The 18,612-nt window shown below is 52.6% G+C and overlaps 2 protein-coding genes across 2 annotated transcripts in view; both read left to right on the top strand.

Moving 5' to 3' along the window:
• LOC308057486 (uncharacterized protein) overlaps positions 1-18,612 on the top strand; it is a gene marked incomplete at its 5' end in the record, with an annotated part of 607,752 nt that overhangs the window by 532,567 nt on the left and 56,573 nt on the right. The gene's annotated exons all lie outside the window — the stretch shown is intronic.
• Positions 7,307-8,313, top strand: LOC308057479 (olfactory receptor 14C36-like; the record flags this gene model as incomplete). Its single annotated transcript, XM_080411577.1, has 1 exon — positions 7,307-8,313. Exon 1 carries the CDS (start codon positions 7,372-7,374, stop codon positions 8,311-8,313), a length of 942 nt encoding a protein of 313 aa, XP_080267703.1. The 5' UTR covers positions 7,307-7,371.

Here is an 18,612-nt window from a genome sequence, read left to right as displayed (position 1 = left end):
GCAGGCAGCTCTGCTGCTGAGCAAAGCCTTGGCTTGCTTGATGAAGCAGAAAGGCCATCCGTGACCTGCAGCCTGTGGGGAGGTCGGTGCTGTCCCTCACACAGGGCTCAGGGCTCTTCCTGGGGACCATGGAAGGTGGGCATCCAATGCCCAGTGAAGGACATCAATGGCACAGCAACTTCCAGCTTCCCCATGGGGCTGCAAGGAGGCAACGATGCCCCCGTGCCGTGAGGACATCATGTCTGGTCATGGCCCTCAGAGGCAGAGACAGCTGCCACAGCCAAGGGGACACAGACCTGGGTTCTACTGGTGCCTTCCAGCCTTGCCAGTGCCCTCTGCCATCCCCACCATAGGCTGTCCTGCATGGTTGGAGCCCTGCCCCTGTTTCCCTGCAGGCTGTAGGCACCATCTCGCTGCCCTGCCTTGCTCTCACCCCAACATTGCCATACCTTCGCTGAGGTACCTCCACTCTCACCGGCTGTTCCTTGAAACACAAACCATGGGCTGATCCAGGCTCCCTCTGGCTGAGCCCTCGCACCGCAGCAGGACCCTTGCAGTGACAGTTCTTCCTTCCAATAGCCACTCTCCCTTTGCAATATTACACTTTGTGAAATCTTTTCCTCTCTCCTCTTTTTTCCCACTACGCAGGAAAACTTTACCACCTCAGGAACTACCCTCCAAACCTAACTCAATAGCTATTTTTGGTGGTCTTTCCCCTCAAAAAAGTGAAGTCACCTCCACATGGTCTTCTAAACCACATGGCTGCTGCTGGCCTTTCAGCTTCTCCCAGAGACGTGACCAAGCCACATGCCTGCTGCTGTCCTGTCATGTCCACAGGCAAAATGGACATGACAGCCTGTACCCCAGCCCTTTTCCTGGAGAGGTCCTGTGCTGTAGCTTGGCAGAAGGACTTTCCCAGCCATGTTCCTGTTGCTGGCCTATCACCTCCAGAGACAGGACTGACCTCACAGGCCCCTTCACAGCCAGGCACGTCCTCCTGCATGAGGAGTTCCTGAGAATCAGCTGTCCTCCTCATAACACACCCCTCCATCACCCTCATTCTAACCCATGACCTGGCCACAGAAAAGCAGCCTTGTTTCATTCAGATTTCTCAAATGCATTTCCCACAAGCCATTTGTGTGGAGAAATATTCTTCACATGAACTTCCGTAGTTGTGTTGACACTTTTTATATATGCTCTTATAGCTGTATGGCTTTTTTTCCAGGTTGGACTGACCTCTGGAGATCATTGTATCCAGCCCTCCAACTGAAGCAGGGTGAGCTGGACCAGCTTGCTCAGCAACGTGTCTCGGTAGGCTTGCAATAAATCACAGAAGCATAAGAACAGAGAATCATTTAGGTTGGAAAAGACCTTAAAGGCCATCAAATCCAACCATTACCTCAGGACAGCCAAATCCATCACTGAATCATGTCCAGAAACACTGTGTCCATGTATTTCTGAAACATCTCCAGGGCTGGTGATTCCACCAGCTCCCTGGGCAGCCTGTTCCAATATCCCTGGGCAGCCTGTTCCAATGCTTGACCATCCTTGCAGTGAAGATGTTTTTCCTCATATGCAATCTGAACCTCTCCTGGTATAACTAGAGGCTATTTCGTCTTGTTCTGTCACTTGTTATGTGGCAGAAGAGACCTACCCCCGCTAATCTACAACCTCCTTTCAGGTACTTGTAGAGAGCAGTAAGATCCCCCCTGAGCGTCCTACTACCCACACTAAACAACTCAAGTCCCCTCAGTCACTCTTCATCCGAGCAGGGATCCAGACCCTTCACCAGTTTTGTTGCCCTTCTCTGGAAATGCTCCAGGACCTCAACGTTTCTCTTGAAGTGAGGAGCCCAAAACAGAAACACGTTGTTTCAGGTTTGACTTCAGCAGTGCCGTGTACAGGGGGGCCATCACTGCCCTGGTCCTGCTGGCCACACTGTTTCTCATACCAGACAGGATGCTATTGGCCTTCTTGGCCACCCGGGCACACTGCTGGCTCATGCTCAACCATCTGTCAACCCTCGCCCTCAGGGTGCTTCCCCAGCAGGCAGCCTTCCAGCCACTCTGCCCCAAGCCTGTAGCATTATGTGGGGGTGTTGTGAGCCATGTGCAGAACTGGCACTTCTCCTAGTTGAACTTCATAAAACTGGACTCATCCAAATGATCCAACCTGTGCAGATCCCTCTGCAGAGCTTGACTGCCCTCATGGAGATCAACACTGCCACCCAATTTGGTGTTGTATGCAAACTCACTGAGGGTGAACTCAATCCAGATCATTGATGAAGTTATGAAACAGGACTGGCCCCAGCACTGAAGCCTGGGGAACACCACTCCTTATGGGCCATCGTCACCTGGATGTCACTCCATTTACTCCCCCTCTTGGGGCTTGGCTGTCCAGCCAGCTCTAACCCAGCACGGAGAACACCCACCGAAGCCATGAGCAGCCAGTTTCTCCAGGAGAATGCAGTGGGAGATGGAGCCAAAAGGCTTTCCTAAGGTCCAGGTAGACAGCATCCACCGCCTTTCCCTCATCCACTGGGCAGGTCACCTTGTCCCAGCAGGAGATCAGATTCATCAGGCAGGACCTGCCTTTCATAAACCCATGCAGGCTGGTCCTGACCTCCTGGTTTTCCTGCGGCTCCTGTGCGATGGCGCTCAGGATGATCAGCTCCACAACCTTCCCTGGCACTAAGATCAGGTTGACAGGCCTGTAGTTATCCCGATCCTCCCTCCTGCCCTTCTTGTAGGTGGGCACCACTTGACTAGCATTCAGCCGTCTTGGGCCTCCCCAGTTAGCCAGCACTGTTGAAAGTCATCGCTGTGGTGAGGCAATAGAGAAACAGACCAATGATTTTCAAAGTGTTCCTGCATCACGGGATGTCCATTGTCAAGGACACAATCAAAAGCACCTTGTCCTTTCTGGGTATGAGGTTCTCCGGAACCACATGTCCTCTGGGGCTGCAGAGGCATCACTGGCAGCAATGCCTTCTCCTGCAGCACTGCACAGTCCAGCCCTGCATGTCTCTGGTCCCAGGGACAGCATGGATTGCTCTCCTTAGGGACATCTCATTTCACCTTCACAGTGACCTCTGCCCACCACCCCAGCATGCTCTGCAGCAAAATATTTTGCTGGCGTGGGACCTTGTGTTGCTAGGTAGGGCCTGGCAGCTGGAAGATCTCGCACTGTACGGAAACATAGAGCCCCCCTCCAGGTAGCCAACAGCTTTTAATTTATGATATAAGCAGACGGAAGTGACACTGTAAACCTAGGCTATATAGTGTCGCGTCGTTCAGCAATAAACGCCATTTGCCATCCACCACATTGGTGTCTGTGAGCTGATGGACCGCACGGCCAGGGGTTCCTGAACCAGGTCACCGCATGCCCGTGAAGGCAACACCTTGGACACTTGGTACCCATTATTATTTTTGTTGTTACATGTCTGAGCTTGGCCCAGGTGACACAGGTGTGGTTCAGGGTAACTCTGCTCTGAAATAACCTAAATCAGGGTGAGGAAGGGGAAAAGTCTTATTTAAGCAGCGTGAGGAAGCCTTAGGATCAATAACCTCACATCATCTTGGGGAATTTAGAGATCCTGTGGGTTCACACGGCCAGGGTTTGGGAGTGGTTTGGAGGTGTTTGTAGGGCTGGCAGAGGTGAGAAGAGACCAAGAGCTGACTCCATGGCCATAACAGCCACTTTCATTTGACTCCAAAATGGACCAGCCCCTGCCCAAACCTGAGCCAATAAGCAGTTCTAATGGCACCTCTGTGATACCCTATGGCAGAAAGGACAAAACACAACGGGAGAGGAGTGAGAATTATGTGAGAGAACAACCCTATAGACATCAAGGTGAGTGAAGAAGGAGGGGAGCAGCGAGACAGAGGCTTGGTGGGATCCTGCAAGCCAGTGGTCAAGTAACCACCCGCCGACAGTCACAGGGCAGCACAGTGACAATGCTCCTTTAGGTGTCTGCAGGTTCTTTGCATCGGCATTCTAGCACAGCTGCCAGATGGGCCAGCAGCTGTGATGCTCCCCTGGATCTGAAACCCTGCATCATTCGTGTCCACCTTGGTTCTAGGAGCAAAGAAACGGTGGAGTCTCATCTCCCAGGGGGAGTGAGGCAGGAGAGCAGCAGAGTGCAGGCCCCAGGTCACACACTGGCAGGCTGTGGCCTGTGCAGAAGGAGGGAACGCTCCTTCGGGTGCCCTGGAATTGCCCCACAAGCATAAACTCCCTTTTCAATGTTGGACCTGTTGGAGGCTGCTGTCCTTGCCGAGCAGCTGTGCTGAGCTCTGCCACCTGCCCTGGCACTTGGTTCCCTCAGTGTCACAGCTCTGTCTGCAACAGGACGGGCTCCAGCTGCCTCTGCGTGGGCCCCTGGCTGAGGGCACTGCTGCACATCTGGGCTGAAGCCCCCCAGCTGTGGCACCAGCCCAGCTCTGCCTGGCCATAAGGCAACCTGGTACCAAGTGTCCCCGAGCCCGTGGGTGCAAAGGCTTTGCTTCAGAGCAGAGACGTGGCCTGGGCAAAGGAGAGCTGAGTCTTGAGCCCTCGGACTGTGCAATGAAGTGCTGAAATGGGCTCTGCAGGGCTACTGAAGCACTGAGGACATCCTCCCTGCCCTGCCTGTAGAACCACCAGACACACACATACACACACGCTCCATTAGGAGTACTTGGATCCTTTGCTGCAGTCTTCCTGGTGTCCTGTCTAGTAATGGGTTAACAAAAGTTGATGCTCATGCAGAAAACTTTTTCTAGTAAGGGAATTGCCAGAGCTGGAAATAAGTGTGTCCCCCCAGGTGAGGCAAGGCCCATGAGGGATTGCCTCATCCTGCTGCCCAGCAGGTTCCCCTGCAGCCCCAGGGACAGCTGGAGGGAGCCCAGAGGGGCAGAGGAGGGAGGCAGGGAGAGCTCAAAAGCAGCCCTTGGTGGGAGGCTGCTGAGAGCTCCCTGCTGGAGAAATCTGCAGAGCCCTTGAGCCGGTAAGTGTGTGGCTGCAGGGCAATGCCTCTGCAGTTGCTAGCCGGGTCTGCAGCAGCTGGGGCACCCCCAGCCTGTGGGACCGTGTGGGAGCCTTTTGCTGTGGAGGAGGCCAGTGTGCTGCAGAGCAGGGCTTCCCTGCTGCAGCGTGGGAGGGCCAGGGCATGTGGGCTGCCTTGTGCCAGGGCCGGCTGCAGGGCTGTGAAGGTGGCTGTGCAGGCAGGGGTGCCCAGGGCTGTCCTTGCCAGCAGGGTCCCTGCAGCCGCGGGGGCTGTGTGCTGGGGCAGGGGCTCTGCCGCCTGCCAGGGGCAGCTCTCAGCCTGCCGGGGGGCTCCCCACAGCTCTGGGGGCGTATGGACTGAGCCCCGAGAGGGAAGGATCTCTCTGCTGTTGAGAGTGCACTGCATGGCTGAGCGCTGCTTACAAGGATAGGTTACCCTCAGTATGTGTCTGGATGACACTTTTCGTATCGAAGGTCAGCGCAGGGATTGCTATGATAAATCCAGGGCTCTCCTCAATCTGTGTTTTCAGCTTTCTGTTGTTGGGGGCAGGAGAGGGAAGGCAGAAATGTTAATGGAGATCTCGAGTTTGAAGATGTCCCTGAGACTGCCAGCTGTAACTCTGAGTGATGAGGAGGTCTGCCAGGAGCCTCCTGAAGTGCCCTCAGCCACTCCTCCGCCTATGAACAGCAGCAGCAGCACCTTTGCTGGAGCCATCAGGGTCGTTCTGAGCTGCCCTTTTCCCCCTGCGGACAGGACCCTGCGCCCAGCCAGTGCCCTGCAGAGAGGCACGTTTGTGCGGGGCCAGTGCACAGAGGCAGAGATGTGGTCTGTGAGCACTGACAGGGAAAGACCTGGCACAGGGAGATACCTCCCACAAGGAAAATCTCCTGACATCCAGGATATTGCAAGGACTGATAGGAAACTTCAGACAGAATTGTTGTTGAAAGCAGAATCAGAAAGCTCTCTCTGACCATGTGCAGTGCAGACCCCTTTCTCTGAGGCATCCCCCTGGCTGCTCTCCCCCCAGCAAAGCCTCTGCCCTCAGGGCTGGGGGTCCCGAGGTGTGAGCCACCCCCTCTGCAGCCAGAGCTCCAGCAGAGCCGCGGTGCAGCTCTGCAGCCACGTGCCCCGGTCCCTCTGCAGAGCACAGGGGCTGAGAGCAGCTGCCCGGCAGTGTTGGTGTGTGGGAGGTGGCGAGCAGAGCTGGGCAAGGGCAGCTCTGCCCTCAGTGCCCGACACGCTCGGCCTGGACACTCTTACCTAGACCGTCAGTGCAATTTTACTTCTTTCTCTGCCTTTTGGGGTTAGTTTTATTCTCTTGCTCTTGCTGTCAGGCTCTCTGGGGCTGGGTGTTTCAGCTGCAGAGTCACACTCTGACCTTGTGGGTCCTCTCCTGCAGGTGTGTCCATGGGAACAGGTGTCCCAGCTTTCCTCTCAGCTGTGGGGCTGTGGGCAATGCCCTATGTGGGGCTGGGCAATGGGCTGGTTCTCCCTGAACCTGATGCTCTTGTTAGGGCACTTGGCTACCTCCTTGAAGTTCCCTTCCAAGCAGTGAGTTGCCCTCCAGAATGGAAACCTGTCCCCTCGCACCATCTGAAAGCCCCACATAGAGGTGTAGAGTTTCTGTGATGGAGAAAACGCTGTTGGGGTGGGTGAAATGAGCTGTGTATCCTTTGCTGTGGGTGGGATGCTGAGTTCTGATGAAAGTCTACAACCTTTACTGGTCTGTGGTGGGTCAGTCTGTTCTCAGCAGTGCCTTGTGGTATTTCAGGGTAACATGGGAGTGTGGCCAGCATTCAACTCAGGAAGTTGCAAGCCCACAGAAACCGGGAACCAGCAGGACAGACCACCTCCCCTCACTGTGCACTCACCCACAGGCAATCCTCTTGCCTCACAGACCTCACTCTGTTCCACCTGAGGGCAGCAAAAATGCTCTGCTTTTCTGACATCTGAGAATACTAAACAGGAGAGATGGCGGGGAGCTGTGAAAAAAACGAAAACTCCCTTAAAATGCCTTCACCCTTCCCGTTCCTTAGCACTGGCGCTGCAGACGCTGACCAGCCCTTCTGCATTGGCACTGGTTTCACAGGATAAAGTTAAACACCAGGACTGGTCCCTGCCCCCACCCACTGCTGCAGAGTGGGGCTGGCTGGTCAAGAGCCCGTGGGCAGATGCCCTGCTCTTCATCGCCCACACGGCCAGCACCAAGCAGGGCTGCAGCCACACAGCTGCAGGAAGGTCTCCGAGAAAAGAGAGGGATGTCTGTGTGTGACGGGGGGGGGGATGGTCTGTGGGAAATGGCTTTGATTTTGCTTGCAGAAGTCTCCCCTAAATTATCACTGTCTTTTTCTCCTGTGACAGGTCCCCATGCCCAGAGGCAGCAGATGTCCAACAGCAGCTCCATCACCCAGTTCCTCCTCCTGGAATTTGCAGACAAGCGGGAGCTGCAGCTCTTGCACTTCTGGCTCTCCCTGGGCATCTACCTGGCTGCCCTCATGGCCAACGGACTCATCATCACCACCGTAGTGTGCGATCAGCACCTGCACACCCCCATGTACTTCTTCCTCCTCAACCTCTCCCTCCTCGACCTGGGCTCCATCTCCACTATTGTCCCCAAAGCCATGGCCAACTCCCTCTGGGACACCAGGGACATCTCCTACTCAGGATGTGCTGCACAGCTCTTCCTGATTGTCTTTTTCCTTTCAGCAGAGTATTTTCTCCTCACCGTCATGGCCTATGACCGCTTTGTGGCCATCTGCCAGCCCCTGCACTACGGGACCCTGCTGGGCAGCAGAGCTTGTGTCCACATGGCAGCAGCTGCCTGGGCCAGTGGCTTTCTCAATGCTGCGCTGCACACGGCCAATACACTGTCACTGCCGCTCTGCCAAGGCAATGCCCTGGGACAGGTCTTCTGTGAAATCCCACAGATCCTCAAGCTCTCCTGCTCACACACCTACCTCAGGGAAGTGGGGCTAATTGTGGGTAGTGCCTCTTTATTATTTGGCTGTTTTGTTTTCATTGTGCTGTCCTACGTTCAGATCTTCAGGGCTGTGCGGAGGATCCCCTCTGAGCAGGGACGGCACAAAGCCTTTTCCACGTGCCTCCCTCACCTGGCTGTGGTCTCCCTCTTTCTCAGCACTGCCACTTTTGCCTACCTGAAACCACCCTCCATCTCCTCCCCATCGCTGGACCTGGTGGTGTCAGTTCTGTACTCGGTGGTGCCTCCAGCAGTGAACCCCCTCATCTACAGCATGAGGAACCAGGAGCTCAAGGGTGCAATGTGCAAACTGATAACTGTATCTATTTCTGAAGGAATAAAATTTTGAATAACATTTATAATGTAATTTATCAAAGACCCAGAGTGTCTTCTGAATTTGTACTAGTTTCTTAGGGTATTTCGTTTCTGATAAATTTGTTGTCCCCATTCTAATTCCCTCTGTGATTTTCTTTTCTGAAAGTGCCCTGCTCTCTCTTCATCTAACAAAGCCAAAGGGCCATTAAACCACTATGTTTTTCCTGGGATTCTTTCATCCAAGGCCTTTCTTGGAAGGCTGCAGGGACAGTTCCTGTGTCCATAGATGAAGGTTTAAAAGGTTCCTCGCATGGCAGCAGTACCAGGGAACACCACCCCTTTAGGCTCTCCAATACTGTCCTCCTTCTACCTCCACACTCTCCTTCTGACCCCCTGCCTTGGTGTAAGCCCTGAGTGCTCTGGCAGCTTGGTCACTGCCGTGCTGCGTGGCAGTCCTGTGAGTGCAGGCAGGGGCAGGCAACGGGCACTCTGTGACGGTGCTGGCCTCCATCAAATGCTATGGATTTGTGGAGACCACCTGAATGCAGCACTGCAACGTGCTTCCTTGAACCGAGGTCCCCGTGCCCATTGCTCATGACGAGGGCCATCTCCGCGAGGTGCCGAGCAGGGCGCGACACCCCCGGGCTGAGGTGCTGCCAGCCTCTGGCAGGGGCAGCAGGAGGCCAGGCAGTCACTGTGCCCGCTGCAGTGCTCTGCCTCCGCACGTGCCAGGGACGGGCTCGTGCCTCTGAGCACCCCTGTGTGCGTGAGGCTGGGGTTCAACCACGCCAGCAGTGCATGAGGCCAGCTGAGGTGGGGACACCTCCCAGGGCACCACCATTCCTGTGTGTGACTGCAGGAACAAAGGCCACTGTCCCAGGGAGATTCATCTCACCTGCCTTGGGCAGGGTCATTGCAAGTGCCTCTGTCTGATCACGGCACCCTTTCTGGATGGTGCCCTCAAATGTGTCCGAGCAATCAGGGAGGTTCTGGGGTCCTGGCAAAAGGCAGACATCCAGCCTTTGTTCAGGAAAAGCAAGAAGGACAATTGGGAGAAATACAGGCTGGTCATCCTCACCGTAGTGTCTGGGGAAATGACGGTGGAAATACTCCTGCAGCCAGTTCCAGGTAGTTGTGGGACATCAAAGGGATTGCTGCACCCCTACGTATTGAGGCAAGAAGGGGATGGTTTGTACCTGCACCTTTGCAAGGGGTTTGACTTTTTCTCCTGCACTTTCTGTATAGGCAGATGGGTGACTTCTGGAGTGAAGAAATGGAGGACACTGTGGGTGGGAAGTTGCCTGGCGGCTTGTGGCTATGTCTCGAGCTAGCTCAACGGCGTCAGGGGCGAAATCCGACCTTGGGAGAGAGACACAGTTATGCCTGTTGGAAGGAAGCCATGGGAGCAAGAGGAGAACCTTGAAGACAGGGAGTGGTCTGCAGAGCTTGTGGCCTTGTAGATAAAGGGAGTTGCTGAGCTGCTGTGTCTGTAATAAAAAAAGAGCCCAGAGTTGAAAGTTGCTGAGCACAGTTACAGGCTGACACGTCAGCCCCCTGCAAAGGTATAAAAGGCTTGCTTGATTTTAATAAAGTGTCTTCGAGGTGTCTTCAAGTGTCTTCATGCCTTCAATCCACTCCCAGAGTCGGTGCATCATATGCCACAGGGGCTCAAGACCAAATGTCACCAGTGGTCAAGTCCTCCTGGTGGCCACTGACTAGTGGCATCTTCCAGTGCAAGCAGTTGGGCCAACTGTGTTGAATGTCTTGATTGTCTCCCAGTACAATCTGACAAAGTGGCTTTTCAGACCCTTCTGTGGATGATGCCAATGTGGGCAGAGCCCTTGAGAGATGCCATCCAGTTCACCCTGCCCATAGCAGGACAGCTGGACAAGGGGATTTACAGGGGCCTCTCCCAACCTGAGATATTCTAGGACGCATTGACTCACTTCCCTGGAGAGCTCAGTTGGGATGGGATAGCAGGGGGAAGAAGGGAAAACAGAGGCACAGAAGCAGAGACAAAACAGGGTCCAGTAGAAACAGAGCAGTTCCCCTGAGGAATGTTCATCCACCCAAATGGTAGGTAGGAAATCCATGAGATAAATTGGCTGAGAGAAGCTTCCCTTTATCTGCTGGGGTACTGGGCCACGGGGAGGGTGACGGCTGAGGACAGTATCTCGTGGTCAGTTGTGTCTCAGGGACTCACATCCCAGCAGGAAGCCAATGGCTGTGACGGGGGCAGTGAGGCCAGTTCTGCCTGCGGAGGGGACAGCCCAACAGCAGCAATGTGCCTGGGAAAGGGGCGGTGAGGTCACCTCTGCCTGAAACAGCGCGTAGGGCAGCCCCTGACTCATGGCTGGGACACGTGCTGTTAAGCTCCATCTGCCTGTGTCTCGGGCAGGCCAGCAGAAGGCCCCTGGGTGGCACATGGGCTGTGAGATCCCCTCTGCCTAAGGACCTGGGCTCACTCCACCCAGGGGTTTCTTTCTTGCTTGTCACGTCGCTGCTGCCTGAGAACATGGCAGCACAGCAGCAGGCACACCGCTTGCTCGTGTCTATGCGAGAAGCTGAAAGGCTCGCAGCCTTGGAAGAGCGCGGTGAGGCCGTGGCATGGTCAGGGGAAAGGCCACCAGGAGGGTGACGGGTCGGGATGCCCGCCTGAAGGGTGGTTTCCCAGGTGGTGGAGCTTTCCTTGGAGGTAGGGAAGAGCAGGAGGGAGAAGCACTGCCACGCAGTGCAGCTGGGAAAGTGGAGACTGGAGGTCAGGAGGAGGAAATGTCACTCCAGGGCTTGTGCTGTGGTGGGAGACGTTGTCCAGAAGGAGTGTGAGATCAGTGCATGTGTGTGTGTTTGCAGGAACAGCGTGTGAGGGTGGGCAGACATGAGTGCATGTGTGGAAAGGGCAGGGTGAGAGCAAGGTGGGAAAGCCAGATGGGTGCCTGCAGCCTGCCGGGGAAAAGCAGCAGCCGTGGGACAGCGTAGGACAGCGTGAGATGGAAGGCAAAGGGCACGGGCAAGGCTGGAAGTCATCAAGAGAACCCAAGGGTTGTCCCCTTGCGTACGGCCATTTTTTCTGCCACCAACGCCTATGAGAAGGCGAGTTGTCCTCTGGCCCTGGGGCCTCATGGCCGCCTTGTGACCACTTGCACTGAATCCTTCTCCCTTGAGTGATACTGCCCAGTGAAAGTTCCCTGCACTGGCCACAGCCTGCCACCCTGAGGCCCGGCACCTGCACTCCGCTGCTCTCCTGCCTCGCTGCCGCTGGGAGATGAGACTCCATCATTCCTTTGCTGCTGGAGCCAAGGTGGACAGGGGTGAGACAGGGTTTCAGATCCAGCTGAGCATCACAGCTGTTGGCCCATCTGGCAGCGGTGCTAAAATGCTGATGTAAAGAACCTACAGACACCTAAAGGAACATTATCACTGTGCTGACCTGTGAACGTCGGGGTCAGTGGGTTGACCATTGGCCTCCATGAGCCCAGCAAGCCTCTCCCTCACTGCCTCCCCTCCTTCTTCACTCACTTGGTGTTTTTAGGGCTGTTTCCGTGCCCTGTTTCTTACTTTTTCTCTCTTAAAAATGCTGCACACTCTCTTATGTCCTTTCTTGCATTGGTTTTTCACAGAGAGAATTCACAGCTAGAATTACTTATGAGCTCAGGGAGGTAGCAGGTCCATTTCAGAGCCAGCTGAATGTGGCTTTCTTGGCCATGGGGCCAACTCTTGACCTCTTCTCACCTTTGTCAGCCCTACAAACCCCATGACCGCTCCCAAACCCTTGCCATGTAAACCCACGGGGTCAGAAAAGTCCCCAGTAAGATGTGAGGTCATTGATCCTAAGGCTTCCTCAGGCTGGTTAAGTAAGAGTTTGGCCCCTTGCTCTCCCTGGTTTAGGTTCTTTATGGCAGAGAAGGGACGCGTTGGACCTCAGCTGTGGCACCAGGGCCAAGATCAAACATGTAACAAAAATAGCGGGTACCAAGTGCCCAAAGTCCAATGCATGCGAAATTTTGCTGCAGAGCATACTGGGGTGGTTGGCAGGTGGCACTGTAACGGTGAAATGCAATGTCCCTAAGGAGAGGAAACCCAGCTGTCCTCAAGACCAGAGGGACACAGGGCTGGACTGTGCAGTGCTGGCAGGAGAGGACATGTCTGTCTGTGTTGCCTCTGCAGCCCCAGAGGACATGTGGTGCAGGTGAACCTCATGTCCAGGGAGGACAAAGTGCTTTGGAAAGTGTCCTTGGCTACGGACATGCCGTGATCCAGGAACACTGTGAAAACCGTTGGTCTGTTTCTCTGAATGCATTCCCCCAGGGGTGACTATCAAGACTCCTGGCTATACTGGGGAGGCACCAGAAGCCTGGGGGTTAGTCAAAGTGGTGCCCACCTACAAGAAACGTAGAAAAGAGGTTCCTAGGACTGTCAACCTGATCGTAGTGCCAGGAAGGTTGTGGAGCTGATCATCCTGAACAGCCAACAGCGAGCATAGGACAAGCAGGAGGTCAGGACGAGCTAGCACAGATCTATGAAAGGCAGGTCCTGCTTGATGAATCTGATCTCATTTTGTGACAAGGTGGCCTGCCTAGCGGATGAGGGAAAGCCTGGGGGTGTTCTCTACCTGGACCTTAAAAAAGCCTTGGACAACATCTCCCACTGCATTCTCCGGGAGAACCTGGCTGCTCATGGCTTCGGTGGGTGTTCTCCACGCTGGGTTAAAGCCGGCTGGACAGCCAAGCCCCAAGAGGGGTAGTAAATGGAGTGACACCCACGTGACGACCCATAATTACTGGTGATCCATGAGGCCAGTCCTGCTTCAGAACTTTATCAATGGTCTGGATTGAGTGCACCCTCAGTGAGTTTGCATACAACATCAAGTGGGGTGGAAGTGCTGATCTCCTTGAGGGCAGGAAGGCTCTGCAGAGGGGTCTGCACAGGTTGGAGTGTTCAGCTGAGTCCAGTTGTATGAAGTTCATCCAGGAGAAGTGCCAGTTCTGCACATGGCTCACCACACCCCCACATAACTCTACAGGCTTGGGGCAGAGTGGCTGGAAGGCTGCCTGGTGGGGTAGTACCCTGAGGGTGAGGATTGACAGATGATTGAGCATGAGCCAGCAGTTGTGTGCAGATGACCAAGAAGGCCAATAGCATCCTGTCTGGTATCAGAAACAGTGTGGCCAGCAGCACCAGGGCAGTGATGGACCCCCTGTACTCGGCACTGCTGAGGCCACACCTCAAACAAAGCGTTTGTGGTTTGCGCCATTCAGTTCAAGAGAAACGTTGAGGTGCTGGAGTGTATCCAGAGAAGGGCAACAAGGCTGGTGAAGGGTCTGGATTCCTGCTTGGATGAAGAGGGTCTGAGAGGACTTGGCTTGTTCAGTCTAGAGCAGGCGAGGCTTCAGGGAGACTTTTATGCTCTCTAGAAGTACCTGAAAGGAGGTTGTAGATGAGTGGGGGTAGGTCTCTTCTGCCAGATAACAAGTGACAGGACAAGAGGCAACAGCCTCAAGTTACACCAGGAGAGGTTCAGATTGGATATGAGGAAAAACATCTTCACTGCAAGGGTGGTCAAGCATTGGAACAGGCTGCCCAGGGAGCTGGGGGAATCTCCAGCCCTGGAGGTGTTTCAGAAATACACAGTTGCAGTGCTTAGGGACATGGTTCAGTGATGATTTACTGATACTCAGGTTACGGTTGGATGTGATGATCTTTAAGGTCCTTTCCAACCTCAATGATTCTGTTTCTGTGCTTCTATGGTCTTGGAAGCCTACCTAGACCAGTTACTGAGCAGGCTGCTCTAGCTGACCCTGCCTCAGCTGCGCAGTTAAAGGTCAGTCCAACCAAAAAACAAACCATAGAGATATAAGAGCATCTATAGAATGTGTCAACACAAACAGAGGAGCTCATCTGAAGAATGTTTCTCCACTCAAATGGATTGCGGGAAAGGTATTTGATAAATCTGAGAAAAACAAACTTGTTTTTTGGTGGTCACATCCCTGGACAAAAGGAGGGTGATGGAGGGGTCTGGTATTAGGAGGGCACCTGGGTCTCAGGAACTCCTCATGCAGGAGGACGTGCCTGGCTGTGAGGGGCCTGTGAGGTCAGTTCTGCCTCTGGAGGTGACACGCCAGCATCAGGAACGTGGCTGGGAAAGTCCCTCTGCCAAGGGACCCCACAGGCCCCATCCAGGAGAAGGGCTGGGATAGGGGTTGTCATGTCCATTTTGCCTGTGGACATGACAGGACAGCGGCAGGCACAGGGCTTGGTCGTGTCTCTGGAAAAAGCTGGAAGGCCAGCAGCAGCCATGTGGTTTGGAAGACCATGTGGAGGTGACTTCACTTTTTTGAGGGGAAAGACCACAAAAAAACCCCGAACAGGTTGGGTTCCCTGCTTGAAGCGTAGTTTCTGAGATGGTAAAGCTTTGCTGGGAACTGGGAAAAATCTCAAGAGAGGAAAAAATGTGACAAAGGCAAGCTCTGATGGTGGAGAGTGACTATGGGGAGGAAGAACTGTCACTCCAGGGGTCCTGCTGCGGTGCAAGAGCTCAGCCAGAGGGAGCCTGGATCAGCCAGCCCATGGCAATGTTGGGGTGAGAGCAAGGCAGGGCAGCGAGATGGTGACTACAGCCTGTAGGGAAACAGGGGCAGGGCTCCAACTGCCGCGACGAGAGACGGGACGCTGCTTGATGCAAGCAAATGTCGATTTCTTGTATACAATCACAAGTTTATATACGTTATCAGAGGCCGCACGCTTTAAACAGATTGGTTCTTTAAACTACACATTACATACTAGGCAATCCCTCATTGGTTAACTACGAACAAAGAACGCTTTAAGTAAGTTTCAACAGTCATCAATCAGCACAAAGTTGTTACTTCTCTTTTGGGCCATCTGTTCCTCATTCCCTTATCTTTATTCAGCCTGACTCCTCCTGTCAGTTGTTACCTATTCACATGCCTTGTCCTCCCGAGGTTTGTAGCCATCCTGCCAAGGTTTTATGGCCGTCCTCCCAAGGTTTATTGCCCACAAGCTCCAGCACATCCCCGCTTATCCGCTGGACCGTATTTGGAGACTTGCCTCTCAGGCCCTGTCCCACATCTCCCCCTTCCTGTTGCACAAAAAGAACTTTCTTCATAGACTGTGTTATCCACTTTTGTAGACACCGCAACAAACAGGGTAAAAAGAGTAACAAGAAGACACAAACGGCTAAGGCATAAACAATTGTCTTCACTAAACTTCTTAAGCATCCCGACAGTCCCCATCCTCCAAAAAGTTTATCCAACCAATCCCAGCTGTTGTCTTGTGAAAGTTTAAAGACTCCAGCTTTAAGTTGTTGAAATGCTGGCATGATTCCGAGTGGTCAGAGAGATTCATGCAGCACATGCCATCAAAATCCTCACAGCCGTGTCCTTGCGCTAAAAGCAAAAAATCGATAGTGGCCCTATTTTGCAATGAAGCATGGCGAACCCTGTCTACATCTAATAAAAGACCAGACAATACATTGCTAGTAGCATTCCCTTGTTGAGCAAGCCAGCAGCCAAGCTTATCTAAAGTTGCTAATGCTTTTCCAGCGGCCGCTCCAGGTATAAAAAGGGAGGCAGCAAAGCGTTGACGAAAAGACCAAAACTCCACGTGGTCTTCACAATCGGGTGCATATGCATGAATGCTACACTTTGCCCTATGAGAGAGACGGTGCTGTAAAATCAGAGATGTATTAGGAGTCAGGACAGAAAGGCGGTCGAGGCTACGTGGACCTCCTGTTATGAGAAGGGATGATGGGCCACGCTCTGTCCCCACAAATAAAAAATACTCCCGATGGTAATGACAAGGGGGCATTGCTAGACTTGGACAAGTTTGTTGCCATGTAATTACACCAAACGCTAGCATTCTTAAAAATGGGATGGGCAGGAGAGACATCCCATGCTTAGGACTGATTTTTCCCTGTATAGTTCAACTTCACACAAATACCCATTTTCACTGATCCAAGAAGCTCAATCTCTTGTGGTTCTAGGGTAGCCTGTGGGAGACAGGGGACCCATATGTCCCAATTCTCTGTCAGATTTTGTGACCGGTTTGGAAAAATTGCTTTTAAATTTGTAGGTACCGGCCACTCATCTAGCGGTAGGCCCACGACGCATGTGGAAAAGGGGTTATTAGGTGAAGCAGTGGCAAGACACCAAGTGTCTTGTCTGGTCACATTTGCCAATGTAACCCATACATTAACCTCAGGAAGTGCAGGAAGAAATGGGTAGCCTTGTACAATCCCTACTGTCACCATGAAGATAAGCACTATTTCAAAAATTGTTTCTGGCCTGCCCTTAGCTTCCATGCAAATTGTTTTTCACATTTTTCTTTAGTCTGCTCCCAGTCCTGTTTAAGAAGAGTCCAAATAGCAGGCACCAGGTTAGTCTTACTGCACTCAAAACCACAGACCAGGACTCTTTCTGCTTGTTTATATACAGATAGGGTCCAGTCCCGGGAATATTCCCAATATCTTTGTTCTTCTGCTGACTCGTGACCTGAAGTAAGCCGAATTTTAGCAGTATTCATTCCATTAACAAGACAGCCTTCACACCATCGTTTGGCTAATACTACTCTACACCACCATTCCTTTTTACAGTTAGAGCACACACATAAGACCCAAGGCTTACAGTGCCCGCATACAGTCCATGAAATTCCCGTGACTGATACTTCTCTATGTTGATTCATTTAGTCATTTTCAGTCCACAGCGTTCAGTTTATACCGCTTCAGTTATTCGTGATCCCAGAAGGTTCAGAAGCTTGTTGATCGAGGTGATGATCCAGGGGATGATCCGGAGGATGATCGGAGTCCTCACCCATTGATTGTGGTAGGGATTCATGGAAGGGTCGTACGTTCTTTGCCAGAATCCACCCGGGGCATTTTTCTGTGGAAACACAAGCATAACCTCTTCCCCATGTCACAAGAGGATATGGTCCCATAATCTTACCTGTTTCTGGATCACGGACCAACACCGGAGGTTTAATTCATGCCTCAAGTGAAGCATTCGCATTAAAATGCCCAACTATCGGAGGATTATTATCTATTAAAGAACAATTCAAAAAATTGAAAGCACACAGAGCTTTCTTTAGTCGTTCCTCAGGGCTTGCAGTCCCCATCCCCCCTTTTTGTTGTTGTAGTAAGCGTTTCAAAGACTGATGAGAGCGTTCAATCAAAGATTGGCCTGTAGGGGAATGAGGAGTACCGGTAATGTGAGTTATGCCCCATGAGTCAAGAAAGTCCTTTGTTGCAGCTGAGATATATGCGGGACTGTTGTCTGTTTTTATTTGGGAGGGTATGCCCAAGGTGGCAATAGCATGCATCAAATGCTTGCGGACATCACGAGCTTTCTCTCCTGTGTGACAAGAAGGAAAGAGAGCACCTGAAAAGGTGTCAATAGGGGAATGGACATAGTTAATTTACCAAACTCTGGATAATGTGTAACGTCCATTTGCCATAGTTGTAAGCTCTGTAGTCCTCTAGGATTAACCCCTCCTGCTATGGACCAAAAGAATGCCTTCGACTGTCAGGACAGACGGCGATGATATTGGACGCTTGTTGGGAGGTGAGCCCAAACTGCCGTTTGAGACCTCCAGCATTCTGGTGAAAGAAAGAATGGCTTAGTTTAGCCTGTGCTAGGCGATCTGGTAGGACTCGTACTGGTAATGTGAGCATATCAGCTCGTCGATTCCCTTCTGCAATAAAGCCAGGTAAAGAGGTATGTGCCCTGACATGCATAACAAAATAGGGGTGAGGGCGAGAGTCTAAGAGAAAGACAAGCTCTTGTGATAAGGCAAACAGTTCAGAATGTGAGACATCACGTAGTACAGATGCTTCAGCTTGTTCTACAATCCCTGCAACATAAGCTGAATCTGTAACAAGATTAAGCGGTGTGGACCACCTTCGAAAAACTCGAACAACTGCAGCCAGTTCCACTATCTGAGGAGAACCAGAAAGAAGTTTCTATGTCAGAGCCCCATCATCCACGCTGGTCATCCCACCATAAAATGACTGATTTGTGCGATTTTCCAGACCCGTCTGTAAACACAGTACAAGCTTGTAATGGCTGATTGCTCCTTTTTGGCTTGGATATTAAGTGAAAGTCAATATTAAGCAGCTTATGCGAAGGTGGGTGGGATGTGAGTTGACCTCTATAGTCCGCCAATGCCATAACTAAGGCGTCTGACTGCTGATAAAGCCATTGTAAATACGTGCTTGTCACAGGTAAACAGATACGAGCGAAATCTACTCTTGATAGTGTTAACAAGCGTTGTCTGGCTTTAATTACCAGGAAAGCAAACATCTCATGCTGTGTTGAAATAGTTT

Source organism: Falco punctatus (assembly GCF_963210335.1).
Source record: "Falco punctatus genome assembly, contig: scaffold_30, whole genome shotgun sequence".
NCBI lineage: Eukaryota > Metazoa > Chordata > Aves > Falconiformes > Falconidae > Falco > Falco punctatus.
The sequence above is the reverse complement of the archived record's forward strand: the minus strand, read 5'-3'. Positions and strand labels throughout refer to the sequence as shown.